This window comes from Myotis lucifugus, unplaced genomic scaffold (genome assembly GCF_000147115.1).
Source record: "Myotis lucifugus unplaced genomic scaffold, Myoluc2.0 scaffold_317, whole genome shotgun sequence".
NCBI lineage: Eukaryota > Metazoa > Chordata > Mammalia > Chiroptera > Vespertilionidae > Myotis > Myotis lucifugus.
This window is the reverse complement of record NW_005871365.1, coordinates 943,078-965,558: the sequence shown is the minus strand read 5'-3', so window position 1 is coordinate 965,558 and position 22,481 is coordinate 943,078. Positions and strand designations below refer to the sequence as shown.

The 22,481-nt window shown below is 42.4% G+C and overlaps 1 protein-coding gene across 4 annotated transcripts; it reads left to right on the top strand.

Moving 5' to 3' along the window:
* Positions 1-6,702: 6,702 nt before the first annotated feature.
* Positions 6,703-20,809, top strand: RNPC3 (RNA binding region (RNP1, RRM) containing 3). 4 transcript variants are annotated; one of them, XM_006100545.3, is made up of 15 exons: positions 6,703-6,986; positions 8,321-8,368; positions 8,764-8,882; positions 9,579-9,662; positions 10,047-10,158; positions 11,134-11,202; positions 12,215-12,357; positions 12,783-12,908; positions 13,433-13,581; positions 14,878-15,039; positions 15,136-15,230; positions 15,327-15,385; positions 17,165-17,297; positions 17,983-18,054; positions 20,642-20,809. In XM_006100545.3, exons 1-14 carry the CDS (start codon positions 6,795-6,797, stop codon positions 18,037-18,039), a joined length of 1,548 nt encoding a protein of 515 aa, XP_006100607.1. In that variant the 5' UTR covers positions 6,703-6,794; the 3' UTR covers positions 18,040-18,054; positions 20,642-20,809. The 4 variants fall into 4 exon arrangements, with proteins under 4 accessions (XP_006100607.1, XP_006100606.1, XP_023619874.1 ...); XM_006100544.3 differs by lacking the exon at positions 20,642-20,809 and adding an exon at positions 19,012-19,511; XM_023764106.1 differs by lacking the exon at positions 11,134-11,202.
* Positions 20,810-22,481: the final 1,672 nt, after the last annotated feature.

Below are 22,481 nucleotides of genomic sequence, written 5' to 3'. Positions count from 1 at the left end.
AGACATTTCCTTACTTGAGTGGTGCTTTATCTAAACACCTTGCCCCCAAATCGTGGCTGGGTCCCCAGTCCTCTCATACAATTCAGCCTCAGTGACGTGCATTCCCACTTCATATAAACACGGGTTAACACAAGGTCTGCGCTTGTTCCCTCAGCACTTGGAATTCACATATTTGAACACTTTTAACTTTTTGGGTTCTGTGAAAGGAACGTTTTGAAGGCATTTTGGCAGGTGCGCTGGCGAGCTTCACTGAACCCATTCATGAGTACAAGGGAGCCTTCTGCACTGGTTGCAGACCAAACCTAAGGGGAAGCTCACCGGGTAAACACTCCTGTTTACTTGTCATGGTAAATCATCCGATTTACGGTTGAACTAGTTCACTGTACACAATCGTTTTGTGTGATAAATAAATTAATGAGTAACATATAGGGGCCAAGACAGACGGTCGCTTCAGGACAATGGAACACTGTGAGGCTTTAAATAATGTGAATTATAATTTGTGTCGATATACATTGCAATTAGCATCATCATCATCATCATCATCATCACCGTTTTACTTTCATGTGGAACAGAAGTTCTCCATGAACAGACACTTCATGGAGTAGCTATGCTAGCTATGCCCTTGTATTTGCCAGGGTTCTCCAGGGAACCAGAACCAATAGGTTGTGTGTGTACACAGATTTATTTTCAGAAATTTGCTTACCTGGTGGTGGAGGCTGGCAAGTCCAAAATCTGCAGGGTGGGCTGGCCGGCCGGAGACCAGGGGGGAGCCGGTGAAGGCCTCTGCTTCAGAATTCCATGTCTTTTCTTCTACTCAGGCCTTCAACTAGTTAGAGGAGGCCCACCTACAACAGGAAGGGCAAGCAGCTTGACTCAAATTTAAATGTTAATTTCAACCCAAAACACCCTCACAGACACATCTAGAATAATATGTGGTCACAGAGCTGGGCACCACAGCCCAGCCAAATTGATACATAAAATCAATCATCAGACCCTTTCTTAATTGCAATCAACCGTAATGCAACTTTTAACATTGGGCTGGAAGGATACACTCGTGAGGAACAGAATTGGGCACAACAAGTCACTACCCGGGAGAGACCTGTCAGATGCCCATTCCTGCCTCCATCACGTCTGCTCTGCTGGATAGAGCATGTGCAAGGCATTCATCTCCACCCCCCTCCACCCCTAATCTCCACCCCTGCTCTAGTCTACATGACCTGGTGTCTGGTACCATAAGGAGGAGGGGAATGGATGATGGGCATAAGTAACCAGCAGAGTTGACCATATATCTAAATGTGAGTTAACAATTAGATATGAACGTGTGTGATTGTGTGCACTGTGTACATGAAGAACATAGTTAGAGGAAAGCGTAGGTAGTGTAATTCACAGCTTAAAACCCGTTAGTACTGCAGCCATCCATCAGCTCTTGTGGTCACACATTACAGCTCTGCCAGCAAGGATTGGCTTTACGTCACAGGCAACTAGATTCGTTTGGATTAACTTTGAAAAAAAGGAGACACTGTTCAGACTCTCCTTGATTTTAACTTAGCAGAAGTAAAGACTCTCAATAATTCGCTTTCTCACTCTTCCATTATTACAATGTTCTGGAGCCTCATGACTGATACTGCTAATTCTAATTCTTCTCCAATGTACCTAATCTGCTATAAAGAATTAATAGTTAGATAAGCCAGTGAGGATTTTTCAGCGTCCTCGCTGTCAGCATCCTATGAAAGTGTCTGCCAGTGATAGTCTTAAATTGAAACATGATATGAAAATCTGATAAGTGATTACTTAATGAAATATGTAAATCTGAACTTGACTGGATTATTGTCAAATTTAACTGCAATACTGAGCTTTCAACAAAATTTAAAAGTTACAACAACATGATAATAATCAAACATTATTTAATTATGACAAAGTTGATCACTCATTACAATAATAGCAGCTAGCATTCATTGAGCTCTTACAGGCACTTTACATATATTATGTCATTAAATCCTCACAGAAATTCTTGAGCTTGATATTATAATTATTTTACAGGTGAGTTTCAGAGAAGTGAAGCGATTTCTCAAGATCACAGAATAATGAGTTTTTCTTCAACCATTTATGCCTATGTGTGTATATATATATCTATATCTATATTTAGATATAGATATATATATATATACAGATGGGCATAAATGGGAGGGAGAGAAGGAGGGAGAGAGTGAGGGAGGGAGAGAGAAACATCATTGGTTGTCTCCCCCACGCCCCCAGCCCAGGGACTGAACGGGCCACCTGGGCATGTGCCCTGGCCAGGAATGGAACTGGCAACCTTTAGGTGCACGGGACTGCACTCAACCAACTGAGCCACACTGGCTGTGGCTGTAACTTAATATCTTAAACATAAATATGCTTTTCTTCATTTATCCATTTTTTCTAAGAAACAATAATCCAGATTGTTCTCCTGTAAGTTATAATGCCCTTACTAACAGGGGTTATAATGCACAAGAAATCACCCTAGAAACTGGGGACAAAGGCACAAAAAGGAGGCTGTGGTCCGTTATCCCCAGGGGTCTTCATTCTGACAGGCTAAGAACATGCACCCACCAACTGAACGGCGGTGGGCTGCCCATCTTTACCTTCAACTTTTCATTTCTCTACTCTTCGCTGCAAAACTACACAATGGAGGCTCTTAGAATTGTTCATAAATCAAAAATAGGTACCTGCATAAAGAACCAAAGAGATCATCTAAGAATAAACTAGATCCATGAGTTGGGATTCTTTTGGTAGCTACTGGCGGAAATGCAAAGAAGGTGGGTGTCTGAAGGGAGGGAGCCTGGCCGACTACAGGAGCCGGTGGGGGAGCTGCGTGTCAGGAGAGAAACCAGCCTGCCCCAGGGCCAACGTTCAGGCTCCGCTCCTGGTGGAGGCCCTGTTCTGGGGCCACACTCCTCGTTAACAACACGCCTCGCTGTTTCCAAGCCACGCAGGGCCCCATATCACCAAGCCCAGCCTTGACGAGCCCAGCCGATCACAGCGGCTTTCATTGGACTGTCTGCTGCTCCCATGAAACAAGGTCAGTGGCTGGACCGTGATGGCTTCCAGTCAATGAGTCTAGCCCTGAAGTAAACAGAGGTGGCTCAATGCAAACCCCATGGCTGAGAAACGGGACGGTAGAGCAAGTTACCGGTCTGAATGTTCAGAGATTTTTGCATATTTCTTTGATAGGGGGGTAGACTTTATTTTACATGAGCTAGGTTGCCAGTTTGCTTAATTCTAGATAATTGAGGTATCGCTAAATAATTGTACTGACCAAAATCATTACTTTGGGAAACAAATATTGACCAAATGTCAGACTTCTATTGTTTAGATGTACCATGCAGATTACCTAGAAGACAACAATTTGTTGTTGATCTTACGAAACAGGTATTTTCTCTGACTTAATACACTGTAATATACAATCTGGCTAAAACTATCTAAAAATAGGTAAAAGCTTTTGAAAACTTCACAGATAGAAGCAACCTTATGCTACTCCCTCCTTTTTGCTAAAAGTAGAGAAAAAAATACTTTCACAGGCCTTTTGATTAATAAGAAGCATATACACACATTTAATCAATTTCAATTGATTGGTATTTATAAAATTAATTTTCAAAAGCCTCAAACTTCGGTCATTTAGAGGTTATCTCATTTGTAGGCTCTTCAACACTTCCATTTCTTTCTTTTATACCAGGTGCCTGTTGGCAATGTTGCTAAAAAAGGTGCAATTAAACAGGCACAATAGCAGTTTCTTTTCTCAAAATGGCACACATTGCGAGCTAGAAGAGAATGAAAATGGCACGTGCCTCACACCCATATAAGTGAGCAATAATTAGAAGAAGAAGAAAAAAAAAGACAAAGTTTTTGCTCAAGAATAAAGGATAGAGGGCATAAGATAGAATGTAGCTCATGCTCCAGCCATAATCATGGTAGATTTTGGAACCAGCAGGTAAAGGTCTATGGTTGAAAGGAGTAAGAAAACTCTGGTTAATAATAATCCTGTAAGAGACCTTTCTGAGCACTGTGTTTCAATGGGAAATTATGAACATTGTAACAAGGTATCAGTAGAATGAGAGAAATGCTAGATGTATCATATGTAGAGGATGCCCACTGACCTCCACCCAGTCTTCTGTGTGCTCTGGGCTCTGCCTGAGACTGTGCTCAGGGGGCAGCTGCAACCTCTGACCAGGTCCTGTACCAGGTCCTGGGGCCTCTGACCGGGTCGAGGAGCCAGCAAACGTTTTCTCTGGAAGCGCTGGCTGGTGGTTCCTGCCCACAAGGACCGCATGGAGCCTCAGGCTCCGGAATTTTGAAATCAAACACTGACAAGCGCGGCTGGTTTGAGTTTGGTTGCAGTTTGGATGCTGAAGGGATCTTAAGAGCTCAGCAAATACGGATGTGTGTGGCTTTCTTTGGCTTTTTCCATTTGGAAAGAATGTCCAGAGAAAGGGAAAATGGCATCAATTGGTCCTTAAGTAAACAAGAAATTTCTAGAAATGGAAGAGTTGAAACTTCAGCACGTCCAGTTATGTACCCCTCTTGCCGGCTTTGGGGTTAATGTGTCCAGGATTTGATCTCTATTGAACAGAACACCAAGGACAGAAGTGCCCATAGGTGCCCTTAGCCAGGTCTCGGGCCTGTCCTGGGGGTGAGCGGGACACCTGGGGAGCAGCCTCGAGAAGGGACACATTGCTCTTTCCCCACAGACATGCAGGCAACGGATTCACTTGTGACTCAGAATCCTAACGGGCCTCACCCGGCTGTCACAGCAGCCGGGCCACGTTCAGCCAGTGTCTGTGTGTGGCCGGTTAAAACCTTAAAAAATAAAATAAAAATAAATAAATCAAATGAAAGATGAGCTAGTCAGAAGAGCAGAGCACATGATGGAATGAAGAATAAAAATAGGCAATTCTTATTTTTGATTAAACTTCCATCTTCCTATCATTCTACCAGCCTAAAAACCATGCACTGTCTAGTACAGCCGTGGGCAAACTACGGCCCTTGGGCCGGATCCTGCCCGTTTGAAATGAATAAAACTAAAAAAAAAAAAGACTGTACCCTTTTATGTAATGATGTTTACTTTGAATTTATATTAGTTCACACAAACACTCCATCCATGCTTTTGTTCCGGCCCTCCGGTCCAGTTCTACCAGCCTAAAAACCATGCACTGTCTAGTATATGACACTTCCCCATCTTCAGTTCCTGGGGGCTTAAAGCAGCATTTGCCTTGCCTGGGACAAGCTTGCCATCTAGTGACCGTGACTGATAACTGAGAATATGCAGCTGACTTCAGTGCACACACAGGCATGCATTGTTACCTCGACTTAAACCATTCTTTTTAAAAAATTTATTTTCAACAACAATTTAGAGTGCCTGTTACGCACTGGGGTCTGGAGCTACAATGGTGGGAGAAAATAACACGGTTCCTTAAAATCTAGTGGGGAAGACAAACATCACCCATATCCCAAAGCTGTGCTTTTAACTGCCTCTGAATGCAAAACGGAAACCCTGATACATGCAAGCAAGATAAAGATAAGACTGGACGTCTGGCCTGTGTGGCTCAACGGTTGAGCATCGACCTGTGGACCAGGAGGTCACGGTTAGATTCCCAATCAGGGCACATGCCAGGGATTTGGGCTCCATTCCCAGTAGGGGGCTTGCAGGAGGCAGCTGATCAATGATGTTTCTAGCTCGCTCTCTCCCTTCCTCTCTGAAATCAATAAAAGTATTTTTTAAAATCGCACTAGGTACAGTGAGGGAGAGCAGACTGCAGGGTGTGTGCAGTGGGAGTAAGGAGACCCATTGGAGGGCTACGGCAACATTCCAGGTGGATAATGATTAAGTGCACGAATCAAATCAAACTTACAAATAACCGGAATACACAGGAAACCGTGTGGTACCAGAGGAAGAGGTATACGGGAGCTTAAAGGCAAGGACCCCCAAGGACCCCTTTGGATGAAGATAATCATTAAGGGGGTGCATTTGCCGCGTGTCTAAGTGAACAGAAACAAGAACACCCGAGTGTCTTCAAGCAGGAGTAGAGAGCTCTGCTTCACTGCTGCACAAGGTGAATGCAGGAGTGAAGCGTGAATTAGTCAAGAAATGAGCCGGGCCTGAGCGCCCACCGGGCTGCTGTGTGCACAGTGACCCAGAAGACAAAACACGTGTGTTTCGACCCTTTGCTCCTTACACCGAGTTCTCCTGCCTGCGTGGACCTCGCTGAGTTGCAAAAAGAACTTGCTGTCTCCGAGGTATCCTATCCGGACAGTAAACCCACACCCACAAGCGCACCCTGCAGCCTCCTCTCCTCCTGGCAGGAGCGGGAAGCCCGCCAGCGCGGCCGACTGCGCAGGCGCCACGCCCCTGCCGGCGCCCGGGCCCGCTCCCCGCCCGCACATGCGCATCAGACTCCTCCTGTCGGGCTTCCCTCCTCCTTCCTCAGCTCAGTTGAGGTATTGCCTCTCTGTTCCTTCTTTGACAACTTTTTAAATCCTCACACTCTCTCGGGCACATTTCCGTTTTTAATACCTTCCGCAGCCGCCTGGAATCCTAACCACGTTCCTTTCCAATCACTGCAGAACCACGCCCTCCAGTCCCAGGAACCGCCCTCCAAAGTGTCACTCTCGCGAGCGTCTCGCGAGAAGGCGACCACCTCTCGCGGCATTTCCGTGCTACCAGAATCCTTCGCGCGAGGCGGAAAACTTACCCATTGATCCCAGCTTGCGTTTCACTGCGGTGTCCGCTCCGCGTCCCTGTCGGTCCTTCTCCGGGGCCCATGGCGGCCCCCGAGCAGCCGCTGCCCGCGGCCAGAGGATGCCCGAGTTCCGCTTCGCTGTCCCCGCCGCGGGGCGACCGAACCCTCCTCGTGAGGCACCTGCCGGCCGAGCTGACCGCGGAGGAGAAAGAGGACTTGCTTAAGTATTTCGGGGCGCAGTCCGTGCGCGTCCTGTCCGATAAGGGGCGACTGGTAAGGCGCTCGCGTGGGGAGAGGCGCTTGCGGCGCGGGGCTCCCCTCTCTCCCATCCCGATCTCCCGCGGGTCCCGCGGCGCTTTGATGGGCGGAAGCCTGGATCCGTGACAGCGCCGCGGGACTGGGAGGTGGGGAAGACGAGGCTGAAGGAGGGGACGCGGCTTAGTTAGTGTACCCATCCCGGGGTCCCCAAACGCCTCGGAAGATGGGGGTGTTCCTCCCAGGTTCCGTGCTCTCGGAAACAGGGAAGAAGGACTTAAAAAAAAAATGTTGGTTCATTTACAAGCCACTCATAAGACAGTCCATGAACAGAGAGGAGAAACTGCAATAGTAGATTGGAGAGAACTAGTTACAGAATTCCTATTTCGTTTCTTTTATACCTGACGACGTTTTAGCTGGACTTGTCTGCATTAGAAGAGGAAGGAGCTGTTAAGTTTCCGCAAGGTGGTCTTTGGGGCAAGTCACCCGTGGAGCTGCAGGGCCCCTAGGATTCTGATACGCAGCCAGGGTTGAGGATTAGTGAAAAAAGACCAGTTTGGTCCAAGTGTCAGGTACAGGAAGTCCTCAATATCATCGATAGATTCTGCAACTTTAAGCAAAAGGACGTACAAGGAACCTGATTTTACTACAGGCTGATTGATGGAAACAAGAGGTAATCAAGTTCCCGAGGCAGCTCATCAACTTAGAAGGAGCGGACTTTGAACAAAATGACATTCACTGTTCCAGGACCTGCTGTGGACCAGCAGATACGAATATTCTAAGTGGTTCAGTTTAAGTGCATTTAATCAAGTCATCTTGGATCAGATTAGACAAAAGTAACAATTTACTAAAGCAACTTTGAATGCTTTAGGCAAGAACTCTTTCTTGGCATAATAGTTTATTTTCTTTGGACTTAATGTAATTTATATAAACATAGAGTTCTTCCTTTGAACCCTTATTACAAAGATAAAGCCCACAGGAAACATGCACTCAAGGAATTTTCTTTCTTATGAACATTTTTAAACTCTGCATTTGGGTGTATAAAGTTTAAGATCTTTATATGTATTATAAAATAGCAGATATTTTATATTTTTGGATAGTTTAAGGATAGTCGTTTGGGTATAGTAGAAGTTTTTAAACTTTTGATCTGTTGAACTGTTTGACGGATGTGTGTGTGTGTGTGTGTGTGTGTGTGTGAAATTAGCAGTAATCAGTTAAAATGATCTTGATTTTTTCATTCTTCTCCAAGATTTATTAATGTCAAATCACTACTAACTGGTAAAATATCAGACTTCCTTATGAAGACCTGAAATTATATTCGAAATAATTTTTGTGCCTTAATTCTTTTTCAGAAACATACAGCGTTTGCTACTTTCCCTAATGAAAAAGCAGCTGTAAAGGTGGGACTTTTTCTTTACTATCAAAGTTAACAATTATCCAGTCTTGGTTCAAAAATAACACATAAACTATAGTTTTAAAAAGCAAAAGGGTTTGCATTTCAAGATTTGGCTCCACAGGCTACCTTTGACTGTCAGTTGGCAGATCTCACCCAGAGGTTAGGTATGGGGATCTAAGAACAGTAGATTAACTATGTGCTGGATTTAATCAGATTTTAATTTTGCTAAGTGATAGGAGCCAGTAAGAAAGGCTGGGCAGCGTGAAATTAGAAATGGGTAAGAAATAGCCAAAGAAGTGGTAACAGCATTAACAAAGGACATGTGTGAATGCAGATGATCTCTAATAAATCACTGTTGGTGCAGTTATCCAATTTCTTATTCTTCTCCTCCAACTGAAGGCACTGACAAGACTCCACCAGCTGAAACTTCTAGGTCACACTTTAGTTGTTGAATTTGCAAAAGAGCAAGATGAAGTCCATTCCCCATGCCCCCCTTCAGGCACAGACAAAAAGAAAAGGTGCGTAGACAGTTGGGTTTTCCTCACATTGATACGTTTCTCTGATTGAATGTAGTACATTAAAGCAACGTATTTTTGTTTCTAGTCATGCATTAGGAGTTGATTTAATATTAGGAATTAACGTGAAGTGGGAAGAGAGTTCCCTTAACAACATTCACCTTTAAGTGGAGGGAAGGTAATTAGCATAAAGTCTGTTGTATTACAGACCGTGGGTGTCATGCATAGGTATGGCTTTTGCAATCGAAGACTAGTATTTGCTTTCTAGTTATAGCTCTTTGTAAGTTATATAACCTTTACAAATAAGCTTTACCCCAGTGGTTCTCGAAGACTAGTAGTCCCTGGACCAGCTGCTTCCTCTAGGATCTTGACTGGCATACAGGTTTTGGGGCCTTAACCGGTCTGCTAAGTTAGAAATTGGGGGAGGAGAGCAATGCAATTATAGAAATTGGAGCATCACTGTTGTACACCATGTAAATGTCAGGGGTTTTCAGTCTTCAGTGAGATTTACCACAACGTCTTCCTAGGGTTTCAGTGAAGATTAAATGAAATGTTGCATGTCATGGACAGTATTTGAACATTTTATTTATTATGGAACAGTTTTCATAATGCCATGTGTGAAAAGATAATTTTCTTTCTGTATGTACTTTTTCACTCTATTTCTAAAGTTAAGATCAACTTTGATTCTGTGTGTCCTAGGTCTGATGAGCCTGTGGAAGATGATAAAGAAAAGAAAGAACTTGGTTGTTTGACTATAGAAAATGGAATTGCACCAAACCATGGGTTAGTGCTTTTTCTTTGTATTTTGTTGTTCTGTGTGTGTGTGTGTATTGTAAATCAGATAATTTATTCAAAAGGGATATTTGGTCATGTCTATTTTTAGTCTGTCCATTAAACATTTTAAGCTATAAGAACTGGTCACTGAATTTGGTTCCATTAGAATGTTCAGAGCTACGAGATAAGGTCTGATAAGAAAAGTCTCATTTTCCTGTAATGCAGCCAGAAGGCAGCTTTCTTCCTAAATGGGCTGGTTTGGGTCTATTAGGCCCCAGCAATCCTAGACTCCTGAATTATTGGATCGGTTCTTTTTGTTACCAGATTATCTAAAACGAGTTCTTGATATGAAACTCAGTGGAACACAATGAGTATTTTAAATATTTTTTCTAGGCTGACGTTTCCTCTGGATTCCTGCCTCAAGTACATGTACCCCCCGCCGTCCAGCACAATCCTCGCCAACATAGTAAACGCCCTGGCAAGTGTGCCCAAGTTCTATGTCCAGGTGCGTAGGGTAAAACCAGCTTTCCCCACAGGAAATGCATGAGGAACCTGGCGTTTTATTTTCCATGCCAGTTCTCAGAGTTTTCCACATAATACTAATTAGACTCATTCCGCCATGCAGTGATATTACAGTAGCTGACAGATGTCATAATCGGTGCAGTCTGCTGTAACTATGCCACAGAGTAGGCGGCTTAAAAACAGAAAATGATTTCTCACGTCTGGAAGTTCGAGATCAGGGTGCCAGCGAGGTGGGGTTCTGGGGAGGGCCCTCTTCAGGTGGCAGATGGCCTGGCATATGACCTAATTACTTCCAAAGCCCCATCCCTTCCCCCCACCTCCTAATACCTGCACATTGGGGGTCAGGATTCAGCATGTGAGTTGGGGGCTGGGGTGCGTCACAGACATTCTGTCCATTTCAAATGGTAATGAAATATTACTGCCTCCAAGTACAGGCTTTTATAAACTACAGCATAAGCAGCCCATTATGTTTAGTATTAATACTAATAAACACAAGGTAATTTGGGAAATGCAATTTCTGGTAATTCTTGGCTACAATAGCATACACCTTTAAATAGAGATTCTTTCTTAACGGCAAGGACATAGTTGACCCCTTGGCAAAGGTTTGAAAGTATTGATAGTAATAGGATACTTTCTGAAGTACAGAATGTAGATAATGTTGACTTTGTTATTTTACTTCTCTGTTTCCTAATTTTACAATAATCAAGGGAGAAATAGCATGTCAGAAGGTTTTGTATTGTAATAATGAGAATAACGTTTGCAGAACTGACAAAAATTTAGGAAGGCTAACCTGAGATACACCAGGGCTTGTTCCAGCCTGTCCGGGGGTCATGAAGGTGAGAGGTCTGCCGGCCTCTGCACCACATTCATCAGTAGTGTCATCGCAGAGTTTTTAAGTACATAAAACGTGAGCTGATCACCATTTTACTAAGCGGTTCTAAATGCTTTACCATTTAAGGTGCTTCATCTTATGAATAAAATGAATTTGCCCACACCTTTTGGACCAATCACTGCACGACCTCCCATGGTAAGAAAGCTCTTAGAATTTTCAAGATTCAAAAATGCTCCTGCAGGGGTGGGATTATTGAGACTAAATGCTACAGATGCCCTTGGCCTCTCCTGTGCCCTGAAACTAAGGAGCAGGTACAGAGTCACTGTGATGGAGATAAGGGTCATGTGGAGAATGCAAAGCTGTTAGCCCATATACCCAGAGCAGCCTGCCCCGTAGGATAATTACCTGGAGCCGACTTCCTTATCTCACTTCCTTATCTCACCCCCTGTGGCATATAGAGCTTTCTTTGCAGAAGAAAGGTTGCTAATGCTTTCATTAGAGTTTGCTATGCACATTTATCAGGAATTCAGGTAACAGGCTTTGTGTGCTGTGGAATTATTCTGGTTGTTATTTTGCCACAGTCCTTTTTCAGATAACCTCAATGAGAAATTATTTTCAGTGCTGACATTTAAGTAGAAAATTTTCCCGCCACCACAGTGCCTGGCTCAGTGCAAGGATATTAAGATTATGCCAACTGCAGTTAACAAATAAACTCAAGTCTTAGTCACTTGACGCAATCTAAGCTACTTCTTGCTCATGTCAAGTTCATTCCAAAAATGGTGCAGCATGATGCTCTGCCCTACTGAGTCATTCAACAGCCCTCGGTCCCCGCTGCGCGTGTTCCCAGGTTGGTGAGGGCTTTGCCATGCAGCCTGCCAAGCAAGAAGGAAGAGAATTTCATGTGTGGAAGGTTTTCATGCCAACCCTTCATTGGCCAAAACATTTTCCTGGTGAACTCTAACTGCCAGGGAAGTTTGGAAATACTTGGTTACTTTAGTATACACCTTTAGGTAGAGATTCTTAAAGGTGTGTGCCAGGTGCCCAGGAAGAAGCACGTGTTTGCTCAGCTCGCCATCTGCCACACAGGGGTCCCTCCGTGTGTGTGGAGTGTGTCGGAATATCATGAGCTACAGAGATGAGAGTCATGCATCGAATGGAGTGGTTTATGTGTTCTGGAAACATCATTGGTTTTGTTGTTGTTGTTTAGTATGAAGACTATGTGCCCTTACACGCCCCTCTCCCACCTGTGTCTCCTCGGCCCCCGGAGGAACCGCCGTTGCCGGACGAGGACGAGGACTTATCTAGTAAAGAGTCCGAGTATGAAAGCAGCGACGAGGAAGACCGACAGAGGTCCGTGACGTCATATCATGCTGGTTTAGATTCGCAGAGACACATTCCATGAGAGGAGATTCTCTTGCTCTTCTGAATTTTACTCTAATTCTTGGTAACTTGGGGACATTAGAATGTGTTTATCCCCAGCACCAACCCCTCAAGCATATAGTAGTTATACACTACTTAAGTCTCACCCAAGGACATGTTCATTGATTTTTAAAATTTTTTTTTAGAGAGAAGAAGGGGCGGGGGGATGGATGGAGGGAGGGAGCAAGAGCAAGGGAGGGAGGGGGGAGAGAGAGAGAGAGAGAGAGAGAGAAACATTGATGTGAGAGAGAAACATCGATCAGTTAGTTGCCTCCTGTACTTGCCCCAACCAGGAATCGAACTGGCAACCTTTTGGTGTACGGAAATAATTTTTGCCTTTCCCTTCTCCAAGGCAGAATGGCCAAACTAATGGAACTGGCAAATCTTCAGCCCAAAAGACCAAAAGCAACAAGACAGCGCCATGTGAGAAAAAGGCGGAAAATAAAGGACATGCTGACCACACCTGCGCCCGTCTCTCACAGGTAGTTCTGTTTTGGATTATGGAACAAGGGTTCTGTAGGTGCTAGTCTGCTTGCGGAACTCACATTTTTAAAATATAGTTGTGGCAGAGATGTCTGTTTGCCATGGAGTTCTATGTATTTCAATATCTTAATCAGATTAAATTACTCTTAATTGCAATTTTAATTTCATGGAACTTTTCTACTATGTCAACTTCCCTTAAGCTCATAACTTCATAAATTGAGAAAGGCATTTGTTAAAATGATCTTTTCCCCCATTTTTAATTAATAGTCCTCACGTACTGTCCCTGTCACTGGCTGTGGGACTCTGCGATCTGTCTAAACTAGGACCTTAATAGGACTTACAGCAGAACATGTGTCAGGGTTTACCGAAGTAGTTAATGGAAGTGTTACTTTGTGAAATGCCTGTAGTGGTGCGTGCTTTGTCAGTGTTAGCTTTTTAAAAGTACAGTAAACACAAAATAGTGTTTTCCCAGGGACATTCTTTGTGGTTGCAAAGTAAAGCTGTGATTGTTTGTGAACTGCAGTGCACACCCGGTGCTGTCCCCGTCGGATGTATTCGATCAACCACAGCCGGTCGGGAATAAAAAGATTGAGTTCCATATATCCACCGACATGCCGGCTGCATTTAAGAAAGAATTAGAAAAGGAAGATGATTTTGAAGAACAAAATCCGGGTAAGCACGTTCTAGTTTTTTTTTTTTCTATTCTGTATAAAGGAATGCTCTTTATTTTTTTACTGCATTTACTGGGGAGCCATTGGTTAATACAATTATATAGGTTTCAGGGGCACAGTTCTATAATATATCATCTGTATACGGTTCACCATCCCAGGTCAGGTCTCCTTCCACACGTGTCCCTCCTTTACTCTCTCCTACCTCCCCCCATCTCTGTTTCCCTCTGGTAATCACCATACTGTTGTCTGTCTATGAGTTAATTTCTTTTTGTATTTTTTTAAATTCTTTCACCTTTTTAAAGGAATTTAAAGTAAATGTTCTTTATTTTATTTGTTTTCTTTATTGATTAAGGTATTACATATGTGTCCTTATCCCCCCCATTACCCCCTCACCCCCCCCCTCCCCCCCCCGACACACACTCATGCCCTCACCCCCCTGGTGTCTGTTCATTGGTTAGGCTTATATGCATGCATACAAGTCCTTTGGTTGATCTCTCCCTCTAACTCCCACCCTCCCCTACCTTCCCTCTGAGGTTTGACGTCTGATCAATGCTTCTCTGTCTCTGGATCTGTTTTTGTTCATCAGTTTATGTTGTTCATTATATCCACAAATGAGTGAGATCATGTGATATTTATCTTTCTCTGACTGGCTTATTCGCTTAGCATAATTCTTTAAATGCGATGTAAACATGTTTCTCAGTCAGCGTTTGTGTTAGAATTATATTCTATACGCAACGTTTCTGTCTTAGTATTTGTGAACTATATGTAAACTGTGCCCTCAGGGCTTCCTCGGTACCATGGGATACTGTCCAGTGTCACCTTTTTTATATAATCAGCACTGGTGCTGCCGATGGGAATGTCACATTGCCTGTTGCGAGTAATGGACTGCAGGGTGCACTGGAGTCTGGCTTGTACTGACGTCTGCACTGGAAATGCGCTAGAAGGGTTCTTACGCTGACTTATTTTTTCGTGGCTCGTGAAGTGTGATGTGCGGTGGTTCTGTTGGTATAATCGCAGTTGGTTAGGAAACAGCAGTGTGACCATCTTGTGCGTAGATGCCTGCAGGCGCCATTTCTCTTAGTACAGGTTTCTGTGCCTTATGAAGACCCTGCGTACTCCTGCAAGCCCTGAAATACTTACTATTTGAACCTTGACAAGCAGACTTTGCCTGCCTGTTCTAAAGTCCGAAAAAACACCAGAGGGCTTAGTGTCAAAGACGTCCTGACAATTCAAAGTGGAAAACAGACGGCCTTGAAAGGAGGGATTCTTAATGGCTCCTGTTGACCTTAACCCTTAGATTTACCTGCTGCCCAAGGTGATGCGTCCACTGTAGGATTTGGAAAGATCTTCCCCAAACCTAACCCGAGCGTCGCCGAGGAGAGTAAGGAAGACTCTGACGAGACGCCGTCCGAGTGCATCTCCAGGCGGGAGCTGGAGAAGGGCCGGATCTCTCGAGAAGGTAATTCCAGGACGTGGACCAGCCTTGCTCCCTCTGAGGCTTTAACATTGATGTAAAATATCTTAACTTTACTTCCTTGTTTTGTTTTTAAATAAGAAATGGAAACGCTTTCGGTTTTCAGAAGTTACGAACCTGGTGAACCAAACTGTAGGATTTATGTAAAGAATTTAGCTAAACATGTTCAAGAAAAGGTAAGTCAAATTTTGTAAATAAAGTTTATTTTACTATTTATTTTTTTGGCTGGACTTCCTTACATTTTTTTTTTCCTTTCCTTATTGAAATTCTAGGACCTTAAATTTATTTTTGGAAGATATGTTGACTTTTCATCAGAAACACAACGGATAATGTAAGTGGCCGTCATATTCTCAGAGTTTTCTTTTCACCTGGTAGGAAGTAACCCTGGTTCATCCCAGCGCTTGTCCTTTAGTGAGAAGCGGAGTCAGCAGGCTTCTTAGCAGATGGGCAGGTCATAAACATCCAGTGGTTTCACCTCAGTGCAGGCCACGTGGTCCCGGTAGCAGCAGCTCAGGGCTGCGTTCGGAGCATGAAAGCGGCCACAAACAATACATAAAACTATTGGTGGCCGAGTTCTAGTAAAATGTACTTAGAGAAACAGCCTCATCAGAAACGCGGGTCCCAAAGCAGAGGCTCACCTGCATAGGAACCACCTGGAGGGAGTCTGGGTTTCCAGACGGAGGCGGGGCCTGTGGGTTTGCGTTCCTAGGAGCTCAGGGATGGGCCGAGCTGCTGGTGCCCAGTCCCCCTGGAAACCATGGTCGGTGCCTCGCCCGGTGGCCCACAGCGTCAGGCCGTTTCTCACTCTCCCCCTGGCAGTCACTTCTCTGAACTGGACTGAGTCAAGCAAGGCTCCTATGAGAGCGTCTCGGAGGGATATGCTTTGTAAATGACATAAAAGCTAATGTTTGCAGTTAGAATTTTATTCTTTGAAATTCCATAATAGTTGGCTTCTAAGTACATAAGACTGTTGTGTTGGCCATGTAAACTAGAAGCAGAAGAGGTGAGGAGAGAGACTTCTCAACTAGTTAATTTTGTTTTAAACTTCTTGAGCAACCAGCACTTTTCAAGTCTGGTCTGGCCTTGTGTACCTTTTTAGATAGGTATGCACAGGTCTTAACATTCTCCATTATATGCATTAGTCCCCGATGCCTTTTCTTATTAGAATATCAGAAGGTTTTCTTGCCGGTCCTTTTTCTTGTTGCTGCCTTTAAATCATGATGGTAAGAAACATAAATAAGTAAATACTTTATGTACATCGATATGTACAAATGTGTGTATACATTCTTTCCTTCTATTTCCAGGATTGCCTGCAATTAGAGTTTCATGGGGAAAATAATTCTATATGGAGAAAGTTGTACCCGACAAAATGACAGATTAATAATTGTTCCCCATGGGACTTAGTCATGTGAATTTTAAAATCTCACTGCATTTTTTTATGCTTTATATGATTTTCCTAGTCCTATAGACTCTCTAAATGGCAAGCAGTACTTTAGTTACAAGTTATAATCTGCTTTTTCTAAGGAGTCTCCAATATAGCTTTGTGTCCAAAATGTTAAAAAAAAATACACTATTGAAGAGTGGAACTCTACACTAGGAATAACACATCTGCTTCGTATTCCAAGCTCTGGCTTGAGCTCAGTATAACAACAGTGAAGAAACCACAGTCTCCGTGGGCATCCGTGGTTTTGACTCGGTGATTAGTAACATCTCTTCCTGCTCTGAAATCCTGTTCTTTTTCTGGGGTCATGATCAGCCCTTCTGTTCTTGGTCAGATAGTTGTTTTTTGTCTCTTGAGTAATAGTATTTAATTGGTTGCATGGAATTTTTAAAAAATAGAGATACGATATAACACCTTATTAAGAAATGTGCTTCATAATTGCTAGTAAGATAATTTTAAAATCACATGAATACATTTAAGATAGCTAAAAAATATATGTAAGTGCATCCTCAAACTTCTGTCTACTCATAGAATCAATTTTAGAACTGACTACAAAATACAGTGTTAGGAAGCCTGAGGAATCGATGTGCTAATGAGGTTGTATAGTTGTTTTCGCACTGAAATAGCAAATTCCATTCATTTGGTCACCATGGTTCTTCTGACCTCCAGGTTTGACATCCGCCTGATGAAGGAGGGCCGCATGAAAGGACAGGCCTTCATTGGGCTCCCGAATGAGAAAGCAGCAGCAAAGGCCTTGAAGGAAGCTAACGGATATGTTCTTTTTGGAAAACCTATGGTGGTTGTATCCTTTTAACCTGTCTGTTCCAAACACTAGTTTTTAGAAGAGTATAGTTGAAACTAATTTTTATCAACCTTTAGAAGACTTAACAACTGACATTCTAACTGAAGGTACTCAATCACAGACGTACTTAGCTGAGAGAGATGAGTGTTGTTTAGATTATTATTGGAAATGAAGGAACCTCAGCAGCATGAGGTTATTAAAACGTAGCCAAGGCTAAACCTATCTCTTACACAGCCCAACAGTGTGTGCACGCTGAGCCTGAGCCTGCAGTCCCCCGAAATTCCTTTAGGGTCATTAAAGAGATACAGTTCATTGTAGTTTTATCTTATATCTTATCATACTGTAATTCATATTTGCATTTAAGAATTTTAATAAACAGAATATGCCATTTATTAATCACCCTGCTTTTAGTAGTGAATATAGTTTGCAAGTTATTAATCAGCGGGATAGAGAAAGGTCTAGGTGTGGAAGATACTGACTGGAGAGAAAAGGTACATTTTTTACTTCTCCCCCAAATCGTGGACAGCAGGTAGATAAAACATATTTAACAGATGCCTGAGAGTATAAAAATAAATATAAAAGATAAATTCAAAAACTCTGCTTCTACCCTGAATTAGAAAGTTCTTGATAATTAGAAAAGATTGCTTCCATGTTTGTAAAGGAAACCTTAATGTTTAAATATTAGCAATTCGCTCGATCTGCTAGACCAAAACAAGATTCCAAAGAAGGAAAAAGAAAGTGATACAAATTGGTAAAGGTAAGTGTGGGTATGAATAGGTGGAAGGAGAAGACTTTTTGAGATTCTGCCACAAACTCTTATGGAGGAGGGTCCTCTGGTTTCCCCGCCCGTCACCCCTGCCTACCACTCGGAGCTGGTCGAGCAGTAACTCCAGTGAAAGCCCTTAGCTCCATGCATCCATCTGTCCATCCCTGTCTCTGTCTAACTGTGCAGTTAATTCTCATTCAACTTCAAAGTTATAATTGCAGAATAAAGCCTATTTGTATATAAAAGTCATCCTTGGAAAATGGGTTTTATAAAGGGGAGTGTGTCAGATTGCCAGAGTTTCTGTCCAGGAGGTCTGGGGTGGGGACCTTGGAAACCAGGAAGCAGCTCTCTTCCCCCTCCTGCCCCCCAGTTTTTCTGTGACGGGGTGTATGGGCCAAGCCAGGACAAATCAGTCATCCTTGGTGGGCCTGAGCATTTGCATTATAATTACTAATTGAACACTTCAGAGAAATATATACATGTCTTGTGGAATGAAATCTTTGTTTTTCAAATATGTAATTCTAATGCACACTCAAGTAATTTTATTATTAAAAATGGTAGAATTACATTTCCAACTTTAAAGTTGTGTTACATTGATGAAAGAAAAATGAATGGAAATATATCCTTTTTTATTTTATTTAAAATATTTCTGCCTTTGTACACTGGAAAAAGATGAAGTAAATGAGTCAAAATTACTGTTGTTAAGCTGAAAAAATTATTTAACTTAGAGAAAATTTTGCTTCATGTTTATTCCTTTTATGGGATACCTTAAATATTTGAATTTTGTCTTAAAACATCTATAGTGGTGTAGTCAGAAGTCCTACAAATGCCTTAGTGGAACAGTTAACAAGAAACAATATATAGTGTGTGTTTTTAAAAAATCATTTATATGTAAACTTCATGTGGAAATGAGAAGAAATTAAACTGCATCCCGCTGTTCTTCTTTAGAAGCATTCCTGCGTAAATACCGCTGTAATACTGTCATGCAAAGCGTATCCTTTCTCGTATCCTTTTGGGGCAGTACTTTTGTTTTTTGTTTTTCTTAGAAATGTTTTGTCCCTCCCACCCATTGGTCCAGAATAAGCAATACTTTTTGCAACTTAAAAGAAATATTTCTAAATATCAGTGTTGATTGAACAAATCTTATATGGGTTTGTTTAGATGTGCTGCTAAATTTTCTAGACTTTCCTTTAGGTTACGTAATTTTTTCAGGGAAAGTTAGTGAATCAGGTCAATTTATTTACTTGTAGAATGTATGCATTTACTTTAATACAGAATTTAGCCCTTTTTCTTCATTTATGTAATTTCTAGACCAAATTCAGTAACATGTGTTCTGTTTTATGACATACTAGAGGCCTAGTGCACGGATTCGTGCACCGGTGGGGTCCCTCGGCCTGGCCTGCGGGGATCAGGCCAAAACTGGCTCTCCAGCATCCCCCGAGGGGTCCCAGATTGCGAGAGGGCGGTTCTCGGATGACTCACCCCAGAACCGGGCTCCCTCCTCTCTGGTTCCGGGTCCATCACCGGAGAACCACTGCTGCCAAGTGACTGCAGCTTAGCAGCTCCTGCATTGAGCGTCTGCCCCCGGTGGTCAGTGCGCATCATAGTTGCTGGCCAGTTGGCTGGTCGCTTCAGAAGTGTTATTGAAATTTCCTTTGGGACAGACAGCAAGTAGGAATTTCTTTTTCCTCTTAAAGAAGAAGAAAAGTGTATCAGGTGGAAGACAGAATGTTGACTCAGGGTAGCACCTTAAATGGAGAGAAACAGTCCGGTGGATATGTCAGAACAGTGGTTTCCAGACTAGTTCATGACCAGGATTACTCAGAACTGGGTCTCAGACTTGACTGCACATTGAAATAACCTAGGAGACTTTTAATGTATTGATTTTAAAAAAAGACACACTAAAAAAATCTACTGATGCCTTGGTTCCTCTCCCAGAGTTTTGACTTATTGATCAGGTGTGCAACATAGATTATGGGATTTTTTTAGACCTTCCAAAGTTTTGACTCTAACCTGTAACCAAAGTTGAGAACCACCTAGGAAGGATTTTTAGACTGACATTCCTGAACTGGGTCCCAGAACTAATAAATCAAATCTCTGGGAATCGACGAAGAATCTAATTTGAAAATATTCCTTCCCTTAGTATAGTTATAAGGACTGACTAGTTTGGATACGACTTTGTGAGATTAAAATGGTTAGGTACCTAATGTCACCTACCCATCTACCTTCCGAGGTAGGAAAATAAAGGTTGGTTGGTGCCTCTACATTTCCTTCTTGCAAATCCTGCTATTCTTAGTCCTGTGGAAACAATTCAAAAATCTGTTGATAATCACTATCATCCTAAGAGTGCAAAAAATTATAGATATTGAAATTACTTTTTTCCCCCTATAGGGAGTTAAATGCTATATTTTTTAATGTTGTAAATCACTTTCTTTATAAGTTGTTTTTAGACAAATAAAATGTTGTACTGACATGATTCACTAATTTTCTAAATACAAATATTTTAGCTTTTATTTATTTTTAACTAATGAACTTTTATACTCATTACTGCTTTCAATTAATTTTTATGGTATTTTAGGTTCCTTTTGAATTCCATGTCTTTCCCGTGTTTTGCACCTTTGAGAAGAAATTGACCACCTGGGCTATGGAACTGTGCGTAACAGCTTTTAAAGTGTATTTAAAAATTAAGTGTATATGCACTTAAATTAGTTTATTGGACATATATTATGTGTATTTTAATCAGCTTTCTATATAATAAATTATTTTTTCACTAAAATAGTATTCTTAATTTTAATGTTTTACATAGCTAGGAAAGTATGATTTTATTAAGGTGGTTTTACAATATTAAATTAAATTGTATTTTAATATAAATAATGCCCCTTTTAATTCCTACCTGCATACCAGTGCTCTTACTTGCAAAATTTTCTTTAATAGTGATCTTATTTCTTGTAATTCTTTTAGGAGTTTTGTTTGTCTGGCTATGAGTTTTTTATTTGTTTGTTTATTTGTGTGTGTGTTTGTGTGTGTGTGTGTTTCCAGTTTAGGGAATTTGTTTAGTCTTTGATTTTTGTGCCCCTATAATCTATTAGAATATTATTCAAAAGGTAAAAATGTTTCCCATATAAAATTCCCTTCCCTTGGTGAAATTAGTTTCAGCTGTAGGTAAGTAGGAAAACTTTCATACACAGGCGTATCTCACAGATATTACAGTTTGGTTCGAGATCAGCACAATAAGTGAGTCACATTTTTTTGATTGCCCAGTGCCTATAAAAGTTTTGTTTATACTGTAGCCTATTAAATATGCGATAGCATTATGTCTAAAAACCACAATGCACATATCTTAATTTACAAATACTTTATTGTTTAAAAAAAATGCTACCATAGTCTGAGCCTACAGTGAGTCATTTTTTTTGGAGGGTCTTACATTGATTATTAATAAACAGTAATGTTTTGAAAGTAATCTTTTCTACTGAGCAGTAGGCCTCAACAGTAGGCTTAAAATATTTAGTAAGCCATGTTGTAAAGAGATGTGCTGTTCCATTTTCAGAGCCCGGCAGAGTAGATTTAGCATCGTCCTTCAGTGCCCGGGACTTTCAGAATGGTGAACGTGCACAGGCTTCACCTGAAAGTCACAGCTGCATTAGCCCCTAACGAGAGAGTCAGCCTGTCCTTTGACACTTTGAAGCCAGGCAATGACCTTTCCTGTCCAGCTCTGAAAGTCCCAGTGGCATCTGCTTCCAATGTCACTGTTCTCTCACTGCAGCCTGTTGTCGCGTGTGGCCACCTCCTTCATGATCTTGGCTGGCTCCCTAGCTGACTTGCTGCAGCTTCTGCATCAGCACCCGCTGCTTCACCTGCCCTTTTGTGTTGTGGAGACGGCGTCTTTCCTTAAACCGCATGACCCAGCCTCCACCAGCTTCAGACTTGCTTCTGCCGCTTCCTCACCTTAGAACTGACGGGAGTTGGGGCCTGGCTCTGGATTAGGCTTTGCCTTAATTAGGTTGTGGCTGGTTTATCCTATCCAGACCATTACAGTTTCCTCCCTATCACCAATTAGGCAGTTCTGCTTTCTTATCATTTGTGTGTTCGCTGGAGTAACACTTCTAATTTCCTTCAAGAACTTTTCCTTTGCTTTCACAACTCAGCTGTCTGGGGCCGGAGGCCTAGCCTGTGGCCGTCTTGGCTTTGGACATGCCTTCCTCACTAAGCTTACTCATCCTTAGCCTTTGACTTGGAGTGAGAGACGTGTGACTCTCCCTTGCACGTGGACACTTAGAGGCTACTGTAGAGTTATTAATTGGTCTCGTTTCAATACTGTGCTTCAGGGAAGAGGGAGGCATGAGGAGAGGGGGAGGCAGGGAACGGCTGGCCGGTGGAACAGTCAGAACAAACACAATAATATCTGACATGTAAACTCT

Coding starts and splice junctions, on each gene's coding strand:
- RNPC3 (XM_006100545.3), top strand. CDS start 6,795: ATGGCGGCCCCCGAGCAGCCGCTGCCCGCGGCCAGAGGATGCCCGAGT. Junction 8,369..8,763: donor ATGAAAAAGCAGCTGTAAAG/GTGGGACTTTTT, acceptor CTCCAACTGAAG/GCACTGACAAGACTCCACCA. Junction 13,582..14,877: donor TTTTGAAGAACAAAATCCGG/GTAAGCACGTTC, acceptor CTTAACCCTTAG/ATTTACCTGCTGCCCAAGGT.